General features: G+C 38.3%; 3 protein-coding genes across 3 annotated transcripts; 2 read left to right on the top strand and 1 right to left on the bottom strand.

Moving 5' to 3' along the window:
* The first annotated feature begins 24 nt into the window (after positions 1-24).
* On the top strand, positions 25-2,559 carry LOC146449632 (uncharacterized). The gene is made up of 3 exons (XM_085101900.1): positions 25-171; positions 1,736-2,497; positions 2,545-2,559. The coding sequence occupies exons 2-3, from the start codon at positions 1,781-1,783 to the stop codon at positions 2,557-2,559; spliced, it is 732 nt and encodes a 243-aa protein (XP_084958026.1). The 5' UTR covers positions 25-171; positions 1,736-1,780.
* Positions 2,314-10,223, bottom strand: LOC146449631 (mannose-6-phosphate isomerase-like). The gene is made up of 7 exons (XM_085101856.1): positions 10,102-10,223; positions 7,730-7,854; positions 6,819-7,092; positions 6,321-6,449; positions 5,398-5,673; positions 4,637-4,845; positions 2,314-2,686 (listed from the first exon to the last, which is right to left on the bottom strand). The coding sequence occupies exons 1-7, from the start codon at positions 10,130-10,132 to the stop codon at positions 2,654-2,656; spliced, it is 1,077 nt and encodes a 358-aa protein (XP_084957982.1). The 5' UTR covers positions 10,133-10,223; the 3' UTR covers positions 2,314-2,653.
* Positions 10,224-10,456: 233 nt separating this feature from the next.
* LOC146449630 (uncharacterized) lies at positions 10,457-20,392 on the top strand. The gene is made up of 7 exons (XM_085101854.1): positions 10,457-10,555; positions 11,822-13,091; positions 13,917-14,026; positions 15,294-15,495; positions 16,863-17,047; positions 17,974-18,027; positions 18,631-20,392. The coding sequence occupies exons 2-7, from the start codon at positions 11,867-11,869 to the stop codon at positions 19,948-19,950; spliced, it is 3,096 nt and encodes a 1,031-aa protein (XP_084957980.1). The 5' UTR covers positions 10,457-10,555; positions 11,822-11,866; the 3' UTR covers positions 19,951-20,392.
* Positions 20,393-20,609: the final 217 nt, after the last annotated feature.

Genomic DNA, 20,609 nt, shown 5'->3' with positions numbered 1-20,609 from the left:
GACGGCTTCATTTCACTTGATGTGCTGCACAAAATCTCTACCCTACCCAGGCCACCCAGGCTAGAAAACGATTTATGCGCGGGAAGCGCTGGGGCTTAGTTTCCAACATGAGGCGACTGGTGTAAGATGTCGAGAGAAAAACATCAAATTATATTCTCGTTTTATTGGAAGGTAGGAGACTATAACACTTTAATATTGTTTTTGTGCTCTTGTGTGGCATTAAGCCATTTTGTCTTCAATATGCATGGTCTTTTTACAGAAGAATTTTCAGCGTACAACCACGAGAAAATGTTGAGCATGAATAGAACAAATGCCCGCACCAAATATCCTATTTCTTGAATGCTTAGTTACATCCCTAGGATATTCCTAAAAAACTTTGAAAAATATTACAACAAAGAGTAGTACTTGCATTGAAATTAACCACTAACTGTTTGGAAGAACAAGGTACCACTGCTGAGTACTCTTTGGAAATTGAACCTAACAACTATGAACTAAGGGAAGTATAGAATTATGTTGGTCACTAAATCTTAAAATTTACTGTCAAGGCTTTGTATAAAAAACTTGGTAATACAAATTTACATCAAATTCTCAGGTTAAGCTAGCGACACACTAGGTGATTTTATTCGCTGATCGCAGCAAAATTATTTGATTGCAAAACTCACAAGCGATTTTCACCCCCGATTGATGCGGACACACTTACCTATTGTTTTCACCGATCATGGCAATGTGGCACATCAACCTTGTTCCCAGTCTCCATTGTATTGCTGCTATCTGCCATTTTGGAAAGTCATGTGATAGATAGCCCATCCTGATGGATTTACTTTGCTGGTGATTCCCAGCGATGCGCAAAAAAAAATCGCGCAAACGGGTGCACTAGGCAAATGCTGGCGATTTTGATTGCTGATATCTGACAACCAGATATCAGCGATTTAATTTGCCAGTCGTGGCGATCGGCAAAAATTGCAATCACTGCACCGCAGTTTTGGGCGATCAGCGTATAAAATCGCATAGTGTGTCACCAGCTTTAGGAGGCATTATCTCTGGGGTATTTTGTTCTGGGGGCATTCTGACTATAATTTATTCCTAATACCAAGAAGGAGCTAGAAGTAATGCTGGAGAGCTTTCATTTAAATGATTATTTTTATCCACAGACTGAAAAGGTAATAACCATCTTATTAAGTAAATTAAAATTAAAATTTTAATACTTATATAGTGCCCTTTAACATCTAAATGATCAAAGGCGCTTTACAATCCAAGAAAGCTAATTACAAATCAAATCAAATCAAATCAAATCTTGGTTTTTGAGGAGAGGGGAAAACCGGAGTACCCGGAGAAAAACCTCTCGGAGCAGAGTAGAGAACCAACAAACTCAGCCCACTTATGACGCCGAGTCCGGGAATCGAACCCGGGCCACATAGGTGGAAGGCGAGTGCTCAACAACTGCGCCAACCCTGCTCCCCTGATAAACAGCACCACAGGAAAGTACTGCTCAACAGTTTTTATTTGAATGGCCACACTTTAGGATTTAGTTGGCAGCCGTAAAGCTAGAATTGCTTTATGCAGCATGGTTAATAACACTTAATCCTTTCCTGCCTGAGAACGTCCCAAATCATAACTTGGTGATTGCACTGATTGGTGACTTTATTTAAATGGTTTTCAGTAATTTAGGTTATAAATACCATAGGCTTTGTCCTTATTATTTAGGCATTATTTTTTCTTCATTTATTATTTTAAGTGCTTGAGAGGCTGAGGATTCCTCCAGCATTAACATCCTAGAACGATGGCTGGACAGCTCCCTTTCCTGAACACTTCTGGTGTAAACTTGCTTCCTTTACTTGGGAAACCTTTAGGAAATCCCCAACAGTTCTTCAACCAGATAAATTCTTTAAGAATGCCAAGGCCGAACACTAGTCAGGAATCATTTGGCCAGGAGAGTAACAGAAGACAGAGAATGCAATTCTCTGATGATCATTATAACAGAGAGCCACCAGATATCCGTGGAGACGGACCGTTCAGAGAACCTTACAACAGGTTAAGACGTAACCGATCTCAGGAAGAAGACAGTTATGCGGGTGAAAATCGGGAAAGAATCTGTGGACTGATGGACAAAGAAATTCCAGTAGATTTCCTGTTCCCAGAGATGGGAACAGACAGGTATAATGAGAAGCAAAGGAGAGACGACTTTGAAAGACGAAATCATGGTGCTTCCACAACCAGGCAAACACCCATCCGACCTTCATCAGAGTTAAGAGATCAAGAAGGTAGTCCTAGAGAGAGCAAGTATGGCTTTCGTAATGATGCAGTTCCTAACTGTTATCTAGTGCCTCCTTTGGATGACACTTATGTGCTGGCCCTGAGTGAGAAGCAGCCAGGATGTCGTACTGTTTTCATTGGTGGCCTTCCAAGCATGGCAGATGAAGACATTATCAGAGAGATTTTCGGCGTATGTGGAGCTATTGAGAAAATCACCATTAACAGTGCCCGAGCAAATAACCAAGTAAAACATTGCCAACTGCAGTTTGTCCAATATGACTCTCTTGAGAGAGCAGTCAAGTTTAACGGTCATGTGCTGGTCATTGGGGATGGACATGACGTTAAAACAAAAATTGGCCGTATCCGTGTGGATTATGACAAATTACCAAGCAAGGACATCTCAGAGACAGACAGTAATGTAGCAAACAAGCAACTGTTGAGAGATGGAAAAATATTCCTTTCAAAGAAGAAGTACAAAGATACCCAGAAGAAGGTTGGATTTACAACTCGTTATTGCAATTTTTTAATTACACTTTACGAACTCTTTGAAGAATACCCAAGACTTTGCTACTGCGCAGTTTCAATACGTGCTTTTATGTCAAACATGAAAATAATTAGAGAAATATGTGAAGAAGATGAAACATTTTGGAAAAACATTTCTTAAATTATCATATTGGGAAACGGCGTTTCCCGACAACAAACACGAATATTAATAAGATTAGTTTAATTATCATATTGGGAAACAGCGTTTCCCGACATCAAACACGCATATTAATAAGATTAGTTAAATTTGCATTTTGGGAAACGGCGTTTCCCGACACATTTTTTTGGATTTTGTAATGACAAAGAAACAGCGGCCATAAATGTCCGCCGTTGTCAATAAAACATTGTACCATTTTTTATTAATAAAGTGGGAAAGTCCCAAACGATTAGATCATCAACTTCCTGTTAAAAAATTTTCGCATGCAAATCTGAACAAACTGTCAATCTTAAGTTGCTTCGTGTGACAAACATTGTTTCTTCATTGGTTGAAAAAATAAAAACCTGTAAAAAAAATTTAAACGATTTTCTCGATTTGAAACTGAAATTGGGAGGAAAAGGCATCTTCGATTTGTTTCTCGCCAGAGAGACAAAAAATGATTTTATTGAATTAATCAAACAAAGCGATGAAATCATTTTGCAACCTGCTCCTTCTTCGCTTGTTGAAATGGCGAAAAAGAAGCAAATAAAAAACAACGTAATTTTCATGAAGAATGAGTTGGAACAAGCGCTTGGTCTTTCTTCAAAAAAAGACAAAATGAAAGAGCCTTATGTTTTTTCAAACGCCGGAAGTCGATTTGAATTCGCCACAAGAAAGGAAGCGATGAACGGAATGAATCTTTGCGCGGTTGGAATTGCAAATGCTGCGAAAAATGGGAAAATAGTGATTGGCGATGTTGAGTATGATTTCAAAAGAGAATGATTTTCAGAGAAATTCTGTGAAAATCAGATTCTTGGATTTCATTATTTGTGTTAATTCTTTATGAGTTTTCCTTTCAAAATCCATTTTAATTAGAATTTTTTCTGATTTTTTTGAAATTTTTTTTATATGACCTTGGAATTTTTTTATGCTGAATTTTTAGGATAATTTTTTTAATTAGAATTTTTTCAGATTTTTTTGAAATTTTTTTTATATGACCTTGGAATTTTTTTAGGGTAATTTCGCTTAGAGAACTGGCTCATTTTTTTACAATGACACGAGTTTTGAAAAATGAGCTGAGTCTCTCTATTTCCCTCTACTAAAGGTGTGGAGCACCACTTTCTCCCCTGTCACTATCACTCGGTTAAATATCATTAATCACAAACTTGTGTCTTCCACGCAAGTACTCTATATTTGGACCAAAGTGAAGTTGTGTGATGTTTGTTTGTTTGAAATTTGTGGATAGAGAAAACAGAAACAAAAACCTCAGAGCACTGATGAGAAAGAACTGCAAACTCAAACCGAACATTATGCCAAGTCTGAGATTCGAAACCCAGGACATATTAAGAGACAAGTGTTCCCATCATTATTATAACCATTCTTCTCAGCCATGTCCAATATACACAAACTGATAGAGTCTTTTAAAACAATTTTATGGTCTTTACAGTCGGTACAGACAGGCAAAGCAGAAGTCAGTCCATATACAGGTCATTAAAGATATGCGTATCTTTAATCATCAGGGCCAGTGAAAGTGTTATAATCTGTACAGTGAAGAGTTGCACAGTTTTTTCGAAATAATTTAAGGAAAGAGGATGATTCTCTATTTCTGCTTCAGGTAAGTGGGCAAGCATAGGGTGGATGAGGTGGGAGGTATGTATTACTGTTTCAATGAAGATCTACGGCAAATAAGTTTGTTTTACTGACCTGAATTCTGCCAACAGCAAAGTCAGGTACAGGGGGATCATAAGTGGTAACATAAGGATCACTTGGGTCTTGATGACAAGGAAAAATGTTCTCCTCTTTTGTGCGACACCCATAATCCAACATTTTACAGAGAGTATCCACATCTTTAAACTTTGGAGTCAGTCCAGCTCTAACGACATTATCACTACAAGCCATGCATTCCATACAGTCTGAAAATATATAAATACAAATTGAACTAATATTAACATACAATAAATAATTATTATTGAAGGGTTTTGCATAACACAATTTTTAAGGCACTGACTAAAAATGTACTAATGATTCATCAACTTATTTCCAAGAGTTCACAACAATAACTATTTATTTAATGTTTCCATAAGAACACAAACATGTGAAGAAAAATTTAAAACTGAAAAGAGATGGTACAGTACAACCTTCCTGAGTGGGGACTGAGGTGACCTCTCTATACATAGCTTGTTCTAGGCTCTCGGTATGCCATGTGAGATGTCCCCCCTCGTTTTGTTCCTCTTGCTTGCTCCTTCGCGTCTCACGCAGTATACCAAGGGCCTGGAACAGGCTAATCTATACATATCAACCTCTCTTTAGTTATTATCTGATTTAAGATGGTTAGTCGCTTAAGCGCTGAATATGTAGTACGTTCTGACTCGTGTTTCAATTTTGACGCTGATATGCATCTATCATGTGTTTGATTAAGAATTACCATCTTACACATGTGACTTAAGGTGAGGGAAGATTCTCACCTCCAGCCAGGTAAGCATGAGGCAGATTTGGCCCAAGAAACATTGCTTCACCAGGTTTAAGGACAATATGGTTCAGGAAATAGATACAAAAGCAACCAACATCTCCTGGAAATTGACTGTTTAACCTAAGAAGAAGCTCTCCACAGTCTGCGGAGATGTCATCGCCTGAGACTTTCTTCTTTGTGACTCTGTCCAGAAGTTTGTTAAGTTGTTGAGAGACAACATCAGGACTGCTTGTCATTAGAGCATTGAAAGCTTTTTTTAGGGCCTGAGAATCTGTCAACAAACAATCAAATAATTGGTAAGGATTTTTTTTATCCTTTAGAATGGTACGAAATAAAATGTTTATAACATTAGTGAAACATTAGGAGCTGCAGTGCACATGTAGTTTAGACCAGATATTTTTTGTGAGCAAGATTCTTTTTGACAGTCAATCAATAAATTATATTTCTCTCTCTAAATTATACATTAAACAAATTATGAATAGAACATTTCACCCCTTGCTTGTCCATCCCTGGTAGCTAAATGACTTTTATAAAGACAGTGCCTCCTAAATTACATGTATTAAGTATACACTGTATTTTTCCCCAGTTTATGACTATGCAGGAAAAGCAGATCTTGGCAAGGGATTTTGAAATCCAAAATGAAAATTGCAAATGAACCGTGCATTTTTCAGGGATACTGTAATTAAGCAACAAATTATACTTCTAAAATGGTCTAACACTCTCTAAGATCTTCTTTCTCACACAGTTACAAAGCATGCAAAAATACCCTTGAATAATATTATTAGTAGTAGCCACCATCCTAAAGAAATCAAAGTCCCGAGATGCACAGAACATATGTGCAGTTTAAGCCAAAGAAGGCAAATCCTTAAAAATCAGTACCAAAAACATCCTCTGAAAACAAAACTAGTTGTGACAAACCTGAACCACTTGTAAGAGCTGTAGCAGTCTCTTGTTCAATGACAGCAGCAAGTTCTGGTACAGTCTCAACATATTTCTGGATTTCAGCCAATGGACGAAAACCACACAGACCTTCAAATGGTGTTAAAGCTGTTTGCAACAGAAATATGGAGGAGCAAGATGACATTCTGACACAGAATAATCCTAATTAATATGAGATCATGGTTAATCTTGGGCAATATTCAACAGCAGCTGGGTGATGAAAGCAAGTTTTAGGTGACAGTCCTTGCATGCTTATTTTCAAATATCCTTCTCTCATTCAACGTTGTGCAAATTTTGAACAATAAATATTTACTGCCTGTGGTAGTAAATGTGGACTAAAAAAACCCCCTCAAAACCTCATCAAATTTTCAAAGGGAAGGTCATTCGCTGAAGGGTAGGTGTACGAAATCACACAAATAAGACATGACAAGTTTTAAACATTTTTTTTAAAGTTTGATTAATGTTGGTGATTCTTACCAATGGCCATCTCTGGCTTGTGGTTGGGATCTTTGTATACATCAGGTCTTTCCTTGTGAAGCAGAGCTGCATGAGGTTTGTTTGGATGTGCTTGAATTGACAAAGCTTTATTAACTGACAACACTTTAAACAGGAATGGCAGTTTGCCATCAAATGCCTCTTTAACTGTGTCTCCAAGAACAGTTCTATTTGTATCAATCCACTCAGATAACATCACCTCTTTTTCGCCAGCTAGCACTTTTGATGGTCCATTTGGGTGTGTCCCCATCCAAAACTGTTAGAAAAAGTAGTCCATTAAAACTTTACCTGAAACTCACCAAGACAAAACAAATTTCTGTAATTTGCTTTTTGAGCAGTTCTGTGAGACCTGACCATGAACCTTTTTTAAATACTTCCAGGACTAACATCAAGATTAGCTTGGCAGCCATTACCAACCCCCAAAACACTGTCCCAATGGACATGCTGTATCTTATACTTTGCTGATTCAGAGCCTGTGGAAGTAATTTGACATTACTCAACACAATTACTGGAGGCCCACCCCCAAAAAGGAATTGTAATTTGAAAGGCTCTAAGACTGTTTCCAAGAAACTGTAAGCATCACAGCATGTACTATGTATCTAATGGAAATGGAAAGATCAGGTCCAGTAGTTACAGCCTCTTCAGAACCTGCTCAACCGGTGGAAACAGCTCTGCAAAAAATATCCCATACCAGGTTCTCAAAGTCTTTGATTTGGAACTTAACTTTTGTTATAATGTCTGGGGAAAATAGTAAGACTTCCTGAGCTGACATCTAAGATAAAATTCCAAAATAAGAAATCCAAAACGTTTATATTACACTTATTTACAGTATCATTCCAGCTGCACCTTGTATTATTGCATTGCTTTTGAAGAGATATACTTAGATAAAATACCTCAGAATATGGCTTGTCCTCTTCCAGCTTAAATGAAGGGGAGTGCTGTGCTAGTTGAGCCACAGTGCTGTTTAAACCAATCTTTCCCCAGGCATAACACTGAACAGCACATTTTAATTCAACCACTGTAATTGAGGAGACAGTTGATAAGAAACAAAAAAAATATGCTTGAAGTAAGCGGAATGGATGCATCCTACCTTAAATAAACATACCCTAAATCCTCTATAAAGCCACCTGGGTTGGGGGGGAAGGGGCTTATTTATTTCAGCACATTTAGGGGGGGGGGGGGGGGTCTTGATAGAGGGGAAAGGTTATTTAAGGACGGTGCCTACTAATACCGAAATATTTTTGCGCGGTTTATGGCAATGCGGGAAAAGCAGATCTTAGCAAGGCCTATTGGAATCCAAAAAGAAAATTGGGGGTAACCACGCATTTTTTAGAGATAATTAAGCAGTAATATCTCTAAAAAACGCCAAAATACGAAGCAATGTATGGGATTTTTTCCTAAATTGAAGCTTAGTTATCTCTGAAAAATGCGTGGCTACCCCCAATTTTCTTTTGAGATACCAGAAGCATTTGGTAAGTTCTTCTTTCTCCGTATAGTTTTAAACCGCGCAAAATTATCCCTGTATTAGTAGGCATCACCCATAGGAAACCCGAGTATCTCCAGATGCGCAGAACGTATGCGCAGTAACAATAGTAGGCACCGTCCTTAATTTGGTGAAATGCAGTACAATGGAAATAAAGGAGGAGACAGGCTAGCTGAGTTACAGTAAATTAAAAGTACTGTAGAATGAGATGTCTAATGTTTTGAGCAAAGGCCATTTGTCACATTTGCAAAGATCAAGAACAAATAATATATACTAATTATTAGTATATTGGTGTTCCAAACTTCTTTAGTCAGCGAACGTAAAGTGTTTCATTCGTGATTAATTACCGTAATAACATCTGAAGAAAAAAAGGGGGGGGGGGTGAAACCTTTCTTGCTCTAAAAGGGGAGGGGGTATTTGATTATTTAATTTCAAATATTATCAGTACCATGGGTTTTATGACAACATACAAAATTTTCTTTTCAGCTAGCCATCAAATGAGAGCTTGAACCATTCATGATGACAAATGGACTGTGAGGGAGTCACTGGTTATTTTTTTCGTCAAATAATTTATGTTGTACAATCTCAATCTATTTTATCTTTTAAAGGTTAATAAAAAAAAAGTTGACCGTTTTCAGATTCACATCAAAGGCACCACATTTAATTAAGATAGATAATACCTAAATACAAGTATGGGTGTAAAACAAATTCTGATGTTAGGGACCGATCGTTTATTACGTCCTGGGGGAGGGGGGGGGTGGTTTTCTAAAACATCGAGTGTATGAAAATTTTAACCACCCCCCCCCCCAAGAAATCTTTCAAACAAAAGTTTTACCCCCCACCCCCCATGGTTGGCCTGGTGGTTGAATTGTTGAGAAGTTCCTGGGCACAATGTTTGGTTACATGCGGAAATCGCTAGCTCTCTGAATCTGAACTGGCAAGAGAAACAATCATAGATCATCTCTTCAATGTCTTGATAATAAGGATGTTTTGTTGTTGCTGGAGTCTATTATTCAGTTGTCAAAAGAAAGTACACAGAAGTTCAAAGCAGCTCGGGGTTTGAGAGCAGTACAGGAGCATTTGATGCATGGATGTGGATATATAGATTTTGAAGAAGCCTACCATCTCTATTTGTCTTTAAGTCAAAATTTTTTGCCCAGATAAACAAGCCTTCAGAGATAACTGCTTGATGGAATACACGGTTTGCCTGTCTATGTCATTACTCAACCTATTTAATACGTGCAAGATCTTTGTCGCTCTGAAGAATAGTAGCGATATGGAGAAGTTTCTAGTCGATTTTACCAACTCTATGATCGATGAGAAGAATAATTGCTAAATACATTTAGTTGGTACCTTTTGTATGTCTTAAAATTTTACCCCCCTCACTTTTCGTACAAGGTAAAAAATTACCCCCCCCCCCCCAAAAGAAGAGCTCATTTAAAAAATTTACCCCCCTCAAAAACCTTCGCCCCCCCTCCCCCTAGGACGTAATAAACGATAGGTCCCTTACCTCCCCTAGTAAAATTATTCATCTGCAAGCCAGTGCTTCGCTTATCCCTTGATCACAAACAACAACAATTTGGGGATGCAAAGAAGATTAAGTTAACTAAAGTAACGTGGATTTTATGAATACTCTAGTTAAAGCTGAACAGTGACATATATGACTTCCAGCTCACTTATACTAATGGTTTATTAGGTTACCACGATCGTATATTTTATGGAAAAAAGAGAACAATTCGGGAAGGAAAGACAAATATCAAAGGAACTTAGATTAACATCTACCTTCACCAGAAGAGCCAGAAGGAGGAGCCATATCGACAAGACCTGGCAAACCAAATATCTTCTCACTAACCAAAATCTAGTATACGTGGAATGACAAGTTTTGACAGGCGTTTCCAAACTAAAGAGAAGGCCTGGACACCTCTTAAAGACCAACCGGGGTGGGGTGGATTTTAGGCTTTGAAATTCGTAATAAAAACTAATTCTCAAGGTGATGAAATAAGAGACTCAAGTTTTTCCTAAAAATGAACATTACTTATTTTCGTTACAAATACTACGTTATCGAGACGGCTTCATTTCACTTGATGTGCTGCACAAAATCTCTACCCTACCCAGGCCACCCAGGCTAGAAAACGATTTATGCGCGGGAAGCGCTGGGGCTTAGTTTCCAACATGAGGCGACTGGTGTAAGATGTCGAGAGAAAAACATCAAATTATATTCTCGTTTTATTGGAAGGTAGGAGACTATAACACTTTAATATTGTATTTGTGCTCTTGTGTGGCATTAAGCCATTTTGTCTTCAATATGCATGGCCTTTTTTCAGAAGAATTTTCAGCGTACAACCACGAGAAAATGTTGAGCATGAATAGAACAAATGCCCGCACCAAATATCCTATTTCTTGAATGCTTAGTTACATCCCTAGGATATTCCCAAAAAACTTTGAAAAATATTACAACAAAGAGTAGTACTTGCATTGAAATTAAACACTAACTGTTTGGAAGAACAAGGTACCACTGCTGAGTACTCTTTGGAAATTGAACCTAACAACTATGAACTAAGGGAAGTATAGAATTATGTTGGTCACTAAATCTTAAAATTTACTATCAAGGCTTTGTATAAAAAACTTGGCAATTCAAATTTACATCAAATTCTCAGGTTAAGCCAGCGACACACAAGGTGATTTTATTCGCCAATCGCAGCAAAATTATTTGATTGCAAAACTCACAACGATTTTCACCCCCGATTGATGCAGACACACTTACCTATTTTTTTCACCAATCACGGCAATGTGGGACATCAATCTTGTTGCAAGACTCCATTGTATCGCTGCTATCTGCCATTTTGAGAAGTCATGTGATAGAATAACCCATCCTGATGGATTGACTTTGCTGGTGATTCGCAGCAATGAGCACAGAAAATCACGCAAATGGGTACACTAGGTGAATGCTGGGAAATTTAAATGCCGATATCTGACATGCCAGATGTTGGGGATTTTATATGCGAATCATGGCAATCGGCAAAAATCGCAATCACGGCACAGCAGTTTTTGGTGATCAGCGTATAAAATCGTGTAGTGCGTCACGGGCTTTAGGATGCATTATCTCAGGGGCATTATGTTCTGGGGGCATTCTGACTTTATTCCTAATACCAAAAAGGAGCTAGAAGTACTGCTGGAAAGCTTTCACTTAAATGATTATTAAAGGTAATAATTACCTTATACAGTATAAAAAGCAGCACCAAGGGAAAGTACTGCTCAACAGTTTTTATTTGAATGGCCACACTTTAGGATTAAGTTGACAGCCTTAAAGTTAGAATTGCTTTATGCAGCATGGTAAGTAACTCTTAACCCTTTCTTGCCTGAAAACCACCCAAATCATAACTTGGTGATTGCACTGATTGGTGACTTTATTTAAATGGTTTTCAGTAATTTAGGTTCTAAATACCATAGGCTTTGTCCTTATTATTTTATGCATTATTTTTTCTTCATTAATTATTTTAAGTGCATGAGAGGCTGAGGATTCCTCCAGCATTAACATCCTGGAACGATGGCTGGACAGCTCCCTTTCCTGAACACTTCTGGTGTAAACTTGCTTCCTTTACTTGGGAAACCTTTGGGAAATCCCCAACAGTTCTTCAACCAGATAAATTCATTAAGACTGCCAAGGCCGAACACTAGTCAGGAATCATTTGGCCAGGAGAGTAACAGAAGACAGAGAATGCAATTCTCTGATGATCATTATAACAGAGAGCCACCAGATATCCGTGGAGACGGGCCGTTCAGAGAACCTTACAGCAGGTTAAGACGTAACCGATCTCAGGAAGAAGACAGTTATGCTGGTGAAAATCGGGAAAGAATCCGTGGACTGATGGACAAAGAAATTCCAGTAAATTTCCTGTTCCCAGAGATGGGAACAGACAGGTATAATGAGAAGCAAAGGAGAGACAACTTTGAAAGACGAAATCATGGTGCTTCCACAACCAGGCAAACACCCATCCAACCTTCATCAGAGTCAAGAGATCAAGAAGGTAGAACTAGAGAGAGCAAGTATGGTTTTCGCAATGATGCAACTGTTCCCTGGAATGCACTTCTGCGCCGTAACTGTTATCTAGTGCCTCCTTTGGATGACACTTATGTGCTGGCCCTGAGTGAGAAGCAGCCAGGATGTCATACTGTTTTCATTGGTGGCCTTCCAAGCATGGCAGATGAAGACATCATCAGAGAGATTTTCAGCGTATGTGGAGCTATTGAGAAAATCACCATTAACAGTGCCCGAGCAAATAACCAAGTGAAACATTGCCAACTGCGGTTTGTCCAATATGACTCTCTTGAGAGGGCGGTCAAGTTTAATGGCCATGTGCTGGTAATTGGGGATGGACAGGACGTTAAAACAAAAATTGGCCGTATCCGTGTGGATTATGACAAATTACCAAGCAAGGACATCTCAGAGACAGACAGTAATGTAGCAAACAAGCAACCACAGTCTCAAATGGAGGAGAAGCCTTTGAGCTTGTTGTATAATAGAAAGCAAGCTTTCCATGTCCTTGATCTAATTCGTCATGACCAAGCCATAAAAGAGTCTCTGGATTTAGTGGCGCATTGGTTTGAAAAGGGTGAATGTAATCGCTCCACTGTGAATGTTTTCCATTCCTTGCTGACCACCGTCCACAGCCTCATCAAACGGTTAATCAACAGACGAAAGGAACATGAGCAGCGAGTTGAGAAGCAGAAGCAACAAGCTGTGGAAAGAGCCAATGAAATCAAGCAGCAATGTAAGTCAAACATAGATATCTGGCGAAATGCCTGGTAATTCCAAGAAATAACTATCTCACAAAATTCTACAATCAATAAAAGAGCTTCTCTGGACTAATATGTCAGAAAAACATTTCAGATATGATAAAAATGTTGCGTAATAATAGTTATTATTTTTCATATATGTACTTTATTCATTATTATTGTTTTATTAGAGCATTTTCATTTGAGTGTTATAAAACTAGAACCAAAATAATTACTCTGACCAATCACGACAGAGTGAACAACTCAATGAACCAAGCAGAACTCGAAAGGAAATACATACAACCATCACCAAGTGTGGGAAAATGGATGCAAGCAAATCACAATTGGATTTGACTTTGCTCCTGATTGGCTGAGAAAGTGGCGCGAGTTTTGCTAACTAATCATAGAGCATAGTAAAGCAAAACCAAAGCAAACATGAATTACTTTGGACACCGAACTGAACACCACTCAACAGTAACTAAAGTTAGACAATGGCAACAACCTTTGTGAATATTATGGAAGAGATAATTTATTGTTAGTAACCTTTTACTTAGACTCCCGTCTGTAAAATTAGAAAGTACGAAAAAAGCCTTTTTTATCATGGCTGTGTAATTTTTAATCAGATTTAGATTTTTAGTTTTTACTTTAAATATGACATTTTATAACTATTTTTATATTTGTACTAATTATCATTATTATTTCCACCCAATTTAGTTTATGATATAGGGCCTCTATGGATAGCAGTTTTTATCTTGTACAAAAACTGAAGGAGTTACCCTATTAAAATAAAGGTTTCTTATCTTATCTTATCTTTCTGTTAGGTGATGCTGTTTCGAAGGTGTTTGAAGCAGCAACTAAAAAGAGGTCATGGGACCATTTCACAAAGGCACAGCGAAAAAATATCACTCAGTGGCAAAGTGCAATTAAAAACGTGAGTACAGATTTGGTTGATGTTTTATAAACAGACTTCTGATTTGTAGGAGAATCAAAAGATGAGATTGATTTTTGCAGGTGTGCAGGAAGATGTTTTGGACATGTGGATTTAAATAATTTTCTGGAGTGTAAGGTTAATTTTTTTCTTGTTCAAAGACTGTCACTCCTTGAAGGAGAATCAAACTTCTTCAGTTGAAGTCACACTTATAGCTAAAGGACTCGCTCTTCATACAATAGACTCTCTAAATGTAGACACTATCAAGTATGCAGACAGTTCTCTCTAAAGTTGTCAGACAGAGCTGTTCCAGACATGTCCTCTTTAGAAAGTTTAGTAAGAGCTGACTGTGAGTAAAATCTTTTCACTCCAAAAATTAACAGTTTTAAATTTGAATTTTTGGTAAACATGTCACATCAGCAAGGGATATTTGAGAAGCATAGTGGTGAAGAACTTCTGTTAACAGTGATAAACATATGTTAGGAGCTTTTCTCCATCTGTCAACCTCTTTCAAACATTTGCAGTTTATTATGTTCTATCCAAATTTTTGTCTTTATCATACTAAATTGTTCCAAACCCTTTCTTTCCAAAACGAAATGTCCAAACGTAAACCTATCTGAAATGTTGGGGTTTTAATAGACATCTGAGTAGAGATGATTACTGGAGCCAAGACCCTTTTGTGCGAACAAACAAGGGATTTTGTTCGTTGCCTTGAGAATTTTCATAAATGGTCAGTAGTGTTCCATGTATCCAATCCCCTTCTTCCTTTGTTCATTGTAAGTGTTTGTTATGGCGAAGTCTTGTCTCAGTTTGATTGTTGCTGGGTGTAGTGACAAAGTTGTCACGAGAAACAGAATGTCACCCATGCTGCCTCACCCCTCCCCACAGCACAACACTCCACTGTAGCTCCCTCACCCCTCCCCACAGCACAACACTCCACTGTAGGTGACGTTTAAAAACAATTCTGCTCAGCAGAAAAGGCAAAACCTATCTGCACACTCTTGTGTAAAGTTAACATAGCATGAATTTGCCATAAGTTTACTACTGGCCCAGGATTTGGTCCCCATTCATCATACATGTAGGCTCTTACATATCTGGTTGGCAAAACACTGTGGATGAGATGGACATGTTTTGTAACTTGATCACCGACCTTACAATGGCAAGTCTAACACACTCAACCGATAGCTCCACTCAGCTTTCGGAAGAACTGGATAAATCTAAAGGTAAGTTTGCCGCAGTTCTGACTGATATCGTTATCTACCATTCCCAGGAAATCAAATCAGCCAAAGAGGCTGAGTTTCAGAATCGTGTTGAGGTAGGTATGGATTTGGATGATGAAGTACCGAGCATGGCTGGGCTTATTGAGCAACCAGCCCTGCAAATGACTGAGGGGGAAGGAAAAGCACAGCAGGGACAAGACCAAACACGCCTCTCACCTTCCAAAGCCAAAAAACGACGAGTGGAAGCTCCAGGTAATGCTATATCATGTTACTGCGCCATATACTGTTAGTCACAAATTCTTGCAACTTAATGAAGGTAAGGATTCAGTCAGCTCAGTGTAGATCTCTTTTTACGCCTGCAGGTAAGATTTTCCCTAAGCTGGTTTCAAATGTTTAATGTCTTCCCTTTAACTTGGAGGATAATGCATATATTTGCAGTCTATCATTTTCCCAGTGTAATATGTGCAAGACCATACAAGATTGTTTCAGTCTCAAGTATCTCTGGTGCCCCATTATGCCTCCAATGGAGAGAGCATCAATTATTTCTATGCAATTTCAGTACTATGTTGATCTCAGTTACCAGTTTCTTACTTTTGTGTCTAGCTTTAAGCACTCACTAGTTTTTTTTTTTTTTCCCATGGTTGATAATCTTCTGAGTAACTCCTGATTACTGCCTTTTCTGCTTGGTTTATTGGATAGTTTTTGTCTGTTTGTGCAATTGTCCAAAGCGGCCTCTTAAGTGTTGTTTTATGTAGCCCTCTCTATAATGCACTGATAGCTAACTGGTCCCTATTTATTCATTTGAGTCAAAGAGGGTATTAATGAGAGTGCAGTATCCTGTGAATCAAGGATCCAATTACTGTGGTGCTTTTTGTTATGCTGTACAAGGTGGTTCTAAGTATTGAGGTTGTGCATTGCATCCTAAAGTGATACCATTCAAGTGAAAGCCACTGAGCAGTACTTTCCTGCGGTGCTGTTTATTATGCTGTACAAGGTGGTTCTAACATTTTGAGTCTGTGGATGACATCCTAAGGTTTGATGATTCAGATGAAAGCTACTGAGCAGTTCTTTCTTGTGGTTTTGTTTATTATACTTGACAAGGTTTTCGTGACTAACTTTTGAGTCTGTGGAAAAAATCCTTAAGTGTGACCATTCCAATGAAAACTACTGAGCAGTACTTTCCTATGGTGCTGTTTATTATGCTGTACAAGGTGGTTCTAAGGTTTGAGTCTGTGGATGAAATCCTTAAGTGTGACCATTCAAATGAAAGCTACTGAGCAGTACTTTCCTGTGGCACTGTTTATTATGCTGTACAAGGTGTTTCTAACTTTTGAGTCTGAAGATGAAATCTTAAAATGTGACCATTTAAATGAAAGCTACTGAGCAGTACTTTCCTGTGGTGCTGTTTATTATGCTATACAAAGTGGTTCTAACTTTTGACTTTGTGGATGAAATCCTAAAATGTGACCATTCAGCAGTAGTTGATGACATTTGTTTCAGTCTTGAAGCTCTTTTTTTTTCTTTTGAGTATGCGAACTTGGGCCCTTGGGGCAGTAAATAATTTATTGATTAATTGATTCAAAATGGTTTTAAATTGTTCTACATTTTTTATATTATAGAATCTGACGCAGACTCATCTGATGCACTTAAGTTAGAGAATGAGAAGTTACGCACACAAGTTGAAAGTTTGAAGGCAATTGCTGAACAGAACACCAGCCTGATGTGGTCCATGCAAAACTATCAATACCAAGCTGAAAAGATCAAGCAACAGTACAGTAACCTGGTGGCACAGAAAGACTATGAGGTACAACATATTTAAGAAATCAACAGCACTTTTTTATGGTCTATACTCATTTACCATAAAATGTTCAAAACTCACGTGGTGGCTTGGCGTTTCACTGCCAAGTTTTGCACATTTTATGGTGTTATTTTATGGTCTATAAGAGTATACACCATAGAAAACCACCATCAAATTTATTTGTCTTTTACAATAACATAGAAAAAGTTTGAACAGAATTTGTCTTATTTTCCATTGAGAAAGCGTGTGCAATACATCTGATGTCATTTTTATTGTCTGTACTTTTATAGACAATAGCTACAAGCCAGTCAGCGTGCAAGAATTTTGACAGTTATTATAAAAAACATTTACATCTTGTAGTTTAAAGTTTTCACCTCCAGCCTACTGACATCACAATGCCACATTAAAGAATTGCCTGATGACAAGATTTGCCCCAAACTTAAAGGGCAAGTATCACGAAAATTTGCTGTCAATTCGACACCCAAAAATGTTTGACTGTCAGCAGAAACAACAAAATAATTGTCAAGTTTGTTAAAAATTATCACCCCAGTACAATAAAATTGTCGATTAGTGCCTCTGGCCAGAGACAGGGTGTAGGCCGGTTTCGATTGAAATTTGAAAAATATTAGGCTAATGTTTTTCAAGTTCTCGCATTTTTGTTTCCAAAATGCGCTAGAACAGATCAAAAGTTGTTTCTTTCAAGAATTGAGTTGATTTTGTTTCTCTCGTCATTCTAGAATTATTTGGCAGGTGATTGAAGGTCTTATTTCATCACTTTTAACAAAAGATATCAAAAACCCCATGATACTTCCCCTTTAAGTTATGAAATTCATGATAATAGTTATTTTTTAAATTGCTTTATTTATTTATTTATTTATTTATTTATTTATTTATTTATTTATTTTTATTATTATTATTTTTTTGGCTGTCAGATTTTTCAGCTGAAAAATGCTTTGCAAGGTGCTAATATACTCAAGGATCCACAGGTATGGAAATCACAAACAGCAATCCTGCATTGCTGTTAAAACTTAGACTACAAACATCTTATTTTTCTTAGGGATTGTAAAGCAAGCGAACCACGCAAGCCCCCACGAAAATTGCCTCCAGCAAGGAGATGCGACATACAAAGGGAAGCGTGGTTTGCACGCTTTACTATACCTAAGAACAATAAGGGACTGCTTGTAATCTAGTTAAAACTTTCTTTTTGTGACCCCTTAGTTACTGTCTTACTATCCTTGCCCATGTGTGGTGTAGCTTTCAGAGGAGGGCCTCTCCCCCACCGCATCCTTTCATCACAAAAAATTGGCTCCGAATGCCAAACATGTAAACTTGTGAACATGTTTCTTCTTCTGCCTTTTTTGCGTTGGGCCCCCACCTCAAAGTCCTTGACTTTCCACTGCTCTGTGTTTGAAGCCGTTACTCTCGAAGTCGTACTGTTATTCACCTGTTGCTGGTCTACTACATTTCCCAGCCAATGTCTGCTTACTTTTGGGCGTGAAAAAGACAGCTGTTTTGATATCTAGGTGAAGGTGCTTAGTTTTCTATCTTCATAGTGAATGTTGAATGTAACATATGCCTTTGATTTGCAGAGAGCAATGTCCGAGTTGGAAATTGTGGTGGACATGAGCAAGGATGATCCAAATGTAACTGATATGGATCTTGAAACCGGGGAGGAAGGTGCTGGAAATAACAGCAAAGAAAGCAAAGGAGAGGAAACGAAGGAGGTGGAAGCACAAAATGAGGAGAGCGCAGAAAATAACGAGAGTGAAGATGTGAAAGAGAGTAGTGCGCAACTCAATGGAGGACAGGATGGTGGTGAACAACTGGTTGATGTAAGCAACAATGAAGGAATTTCCTTAACAAACCGGGCTGAACACGAGGTAACGTTGGAAGAAGGTGATTTTGATCGTGAAGGCGATCCTGTCAGTAGCGAAAGCAGAGACAGAGAAACAGGAGAGAGTTGGATTGAAGATGGCGTGGAGGAGGCGAAGGAGGTGGAGGAGGAGGAGAAACCCATAAAGGAGGAAGAGAATCCAGAAGAAGGAGGTCAAGGAGGTGATGAAGAGGGCCAAGGAAAGGAGGAAGGGGAACGAGAAGAGGAGACGTCTGTCAAATATGAAGCAGAAAATGAAGAAAACCAGGCCACAGAGGAAGCAATACAACAAGAAGATATGGAAGTGGAAGGAAGCACTTTAGTGGAGGAAAAGGAAGGAATAAAAGAAGAAGAAGACAGAGAAGAGGAAGAAGGTCCCGCAGTGGAGGAGGACGAGGAGGAAGGAAGTGGGCGTTTTGTAGAGATAGACGATGAACAATTTGAGGTCATCGATGACATGGATGAAGAAGACAGTGATGAAGATGATTACAAGAAAGTTACTGTTCCAAGTTGCGTGGATGAAAATGACAAAGTGAATGAGCAGCTCGCTACTGAATCATCTATAAACAAGCCTGATAACAGGATACAGAAGACAGGAGACAGTGAAGATGATTACAAAGAAGTAACCACCACGCCTCTCACTACCATGACTGAAGATAATGACCAAGCAAAGGACCAGTTCCCCGCTGATTCATCATATTATGATTATGCTGCCCAGTATCAAGCCTGGCTCTCAACTGCGGCGGCCCGTTATACGACCATGGATTATGGACCCTCTCAGGTACGCATTTCTGGTGAGGAGCTCGTGCTTGCTGGTATTATATGTTCCTACCTACAGCTGTGCCCTTCAGGTGCTACAAGTGGCGAAATACGAGATTATCTATCAAGACAGTTCAAAGAACGAAGGAAAGAAGTGGTGGAAAGATTGCTGTATAGTTTGCCTGTTTTGTTCAAGGCAGATGATGCAAGTGGGAATGCCAAATGGAAGTTCTGTGGATTTGAAAACTTGGCAGAGTTTAAGAGTGCGGAGACATGAAAAGCCGATGGACTGTACACTATTTTGTGCCTTTTGTAATCAAGCTGTAGATACTACAAACACGTGATAGTGGCTCTATTGTAACCCTAAGTCCAATGAATAGGATGACAGTGCGAGGATGAAGTCACGTGGCTGTGACATATATATCAATACATGTTATATATGAAAGCAAACCAAATAAACTGTGGTACAGCTTACCTGCAGACACCCTTAAAATGGTTTAGAGTTTAAACTGTTGATACGCTTAGTATGTTAACGTTTACCAAGACGATTTTCATATCCCTTTCCATGTTTTCCATAGAAAATTTAAATTTAGGCTGTACATGTATTTCCAACAGTTTTAATTCAATTTATTGATTTAAGATGGTGCAAAGCTGTTATGACCAAAGAGAAATGTTTGAAAAAAATATGAGGTCAACCTAAGTCTCCTATTTATTTCTGTCATTTGACTTTGTGTGTTATTTTTCCTTGTTATATTTTCGATTTGCACATTCGGTTTACCGGTCCGCCGGATGTTTCCTTCATTCCAAAAATACTTTTCGACAATCCTAGGACACAACGATCGCTATGTTCCCATGTCGCAAGAAGTTTTCGTTTATTGGTTCTAATCTTTTTCAGTTATTGTATAATGCCACTGAATTGGAAACAGGAATATATGC

This window comes from Pavona decussata, unplaced genomic scaffold (assembly GCF_977016875.1).
Source record: "Pavona decussata unplaced genomic scaffold, jaPavDecu1.1 SCAFFOLD_602, whole genome shotgun sequence".
NCBI lineage: Eukaryota > Metazoa > Cnidaria > Anthozoa > Scleractinia > Agariciidae > Pavona > Pavona decussata.
Note: the sequence above shows the minus strand (reverse complement) of the source record. Positions and strands in the feature narration are given on the sequence as shown.

Coding starts and splice junctions, on each gene's coding strand:
- LOC146449632 (XM_085101900.1), top strand. CDS start 1,781: ATGGCTGGACAGCTCCCTTTCCTGAACACTTCTGGTGTAAACTTGCTT.
- LOC146449630 (XM_085101854.1), top strand. CDS start 11,867: ATGGCTGGACAGCTCCCTTTCCTGAACACTTCTGGTGTAAACTTGCTT. Junction 13,092..13,916: donor CAATGAAATCAAGCAGCAAT/GTAAGTCAAACA, acceptor TCTTTCTGTTAG/GTGATGCTGTTTCGAAGGTG. Junction 17,048..17,973: donor TGGCACAGAAAGACTATGAG/GTACAACATATT, acceptor TTTGGCTGTCAG/ATTTTTCAGCTGAAAAATGC.
- LOC146449631 (XM_085101856.1), bottom strand. CDS start 10,132: ATGGCTCCTCCTTCTGGCTCTTCTGGTGAAG. Junction 4,846..5,397: donor TCATGCTTACCTGGCTGGAG/GTGAGAATCTTC, acceptor ATATATTTTCAG/ACTGTATGGAATGCATGGCT. Junction 2,687..4,636: donor TTGCTGTTGGCAGAATTCAG/GTCAGTAAAACA, acceptor ATCTCTCAACAG/TTGCTTGTTTGCTACATTAC.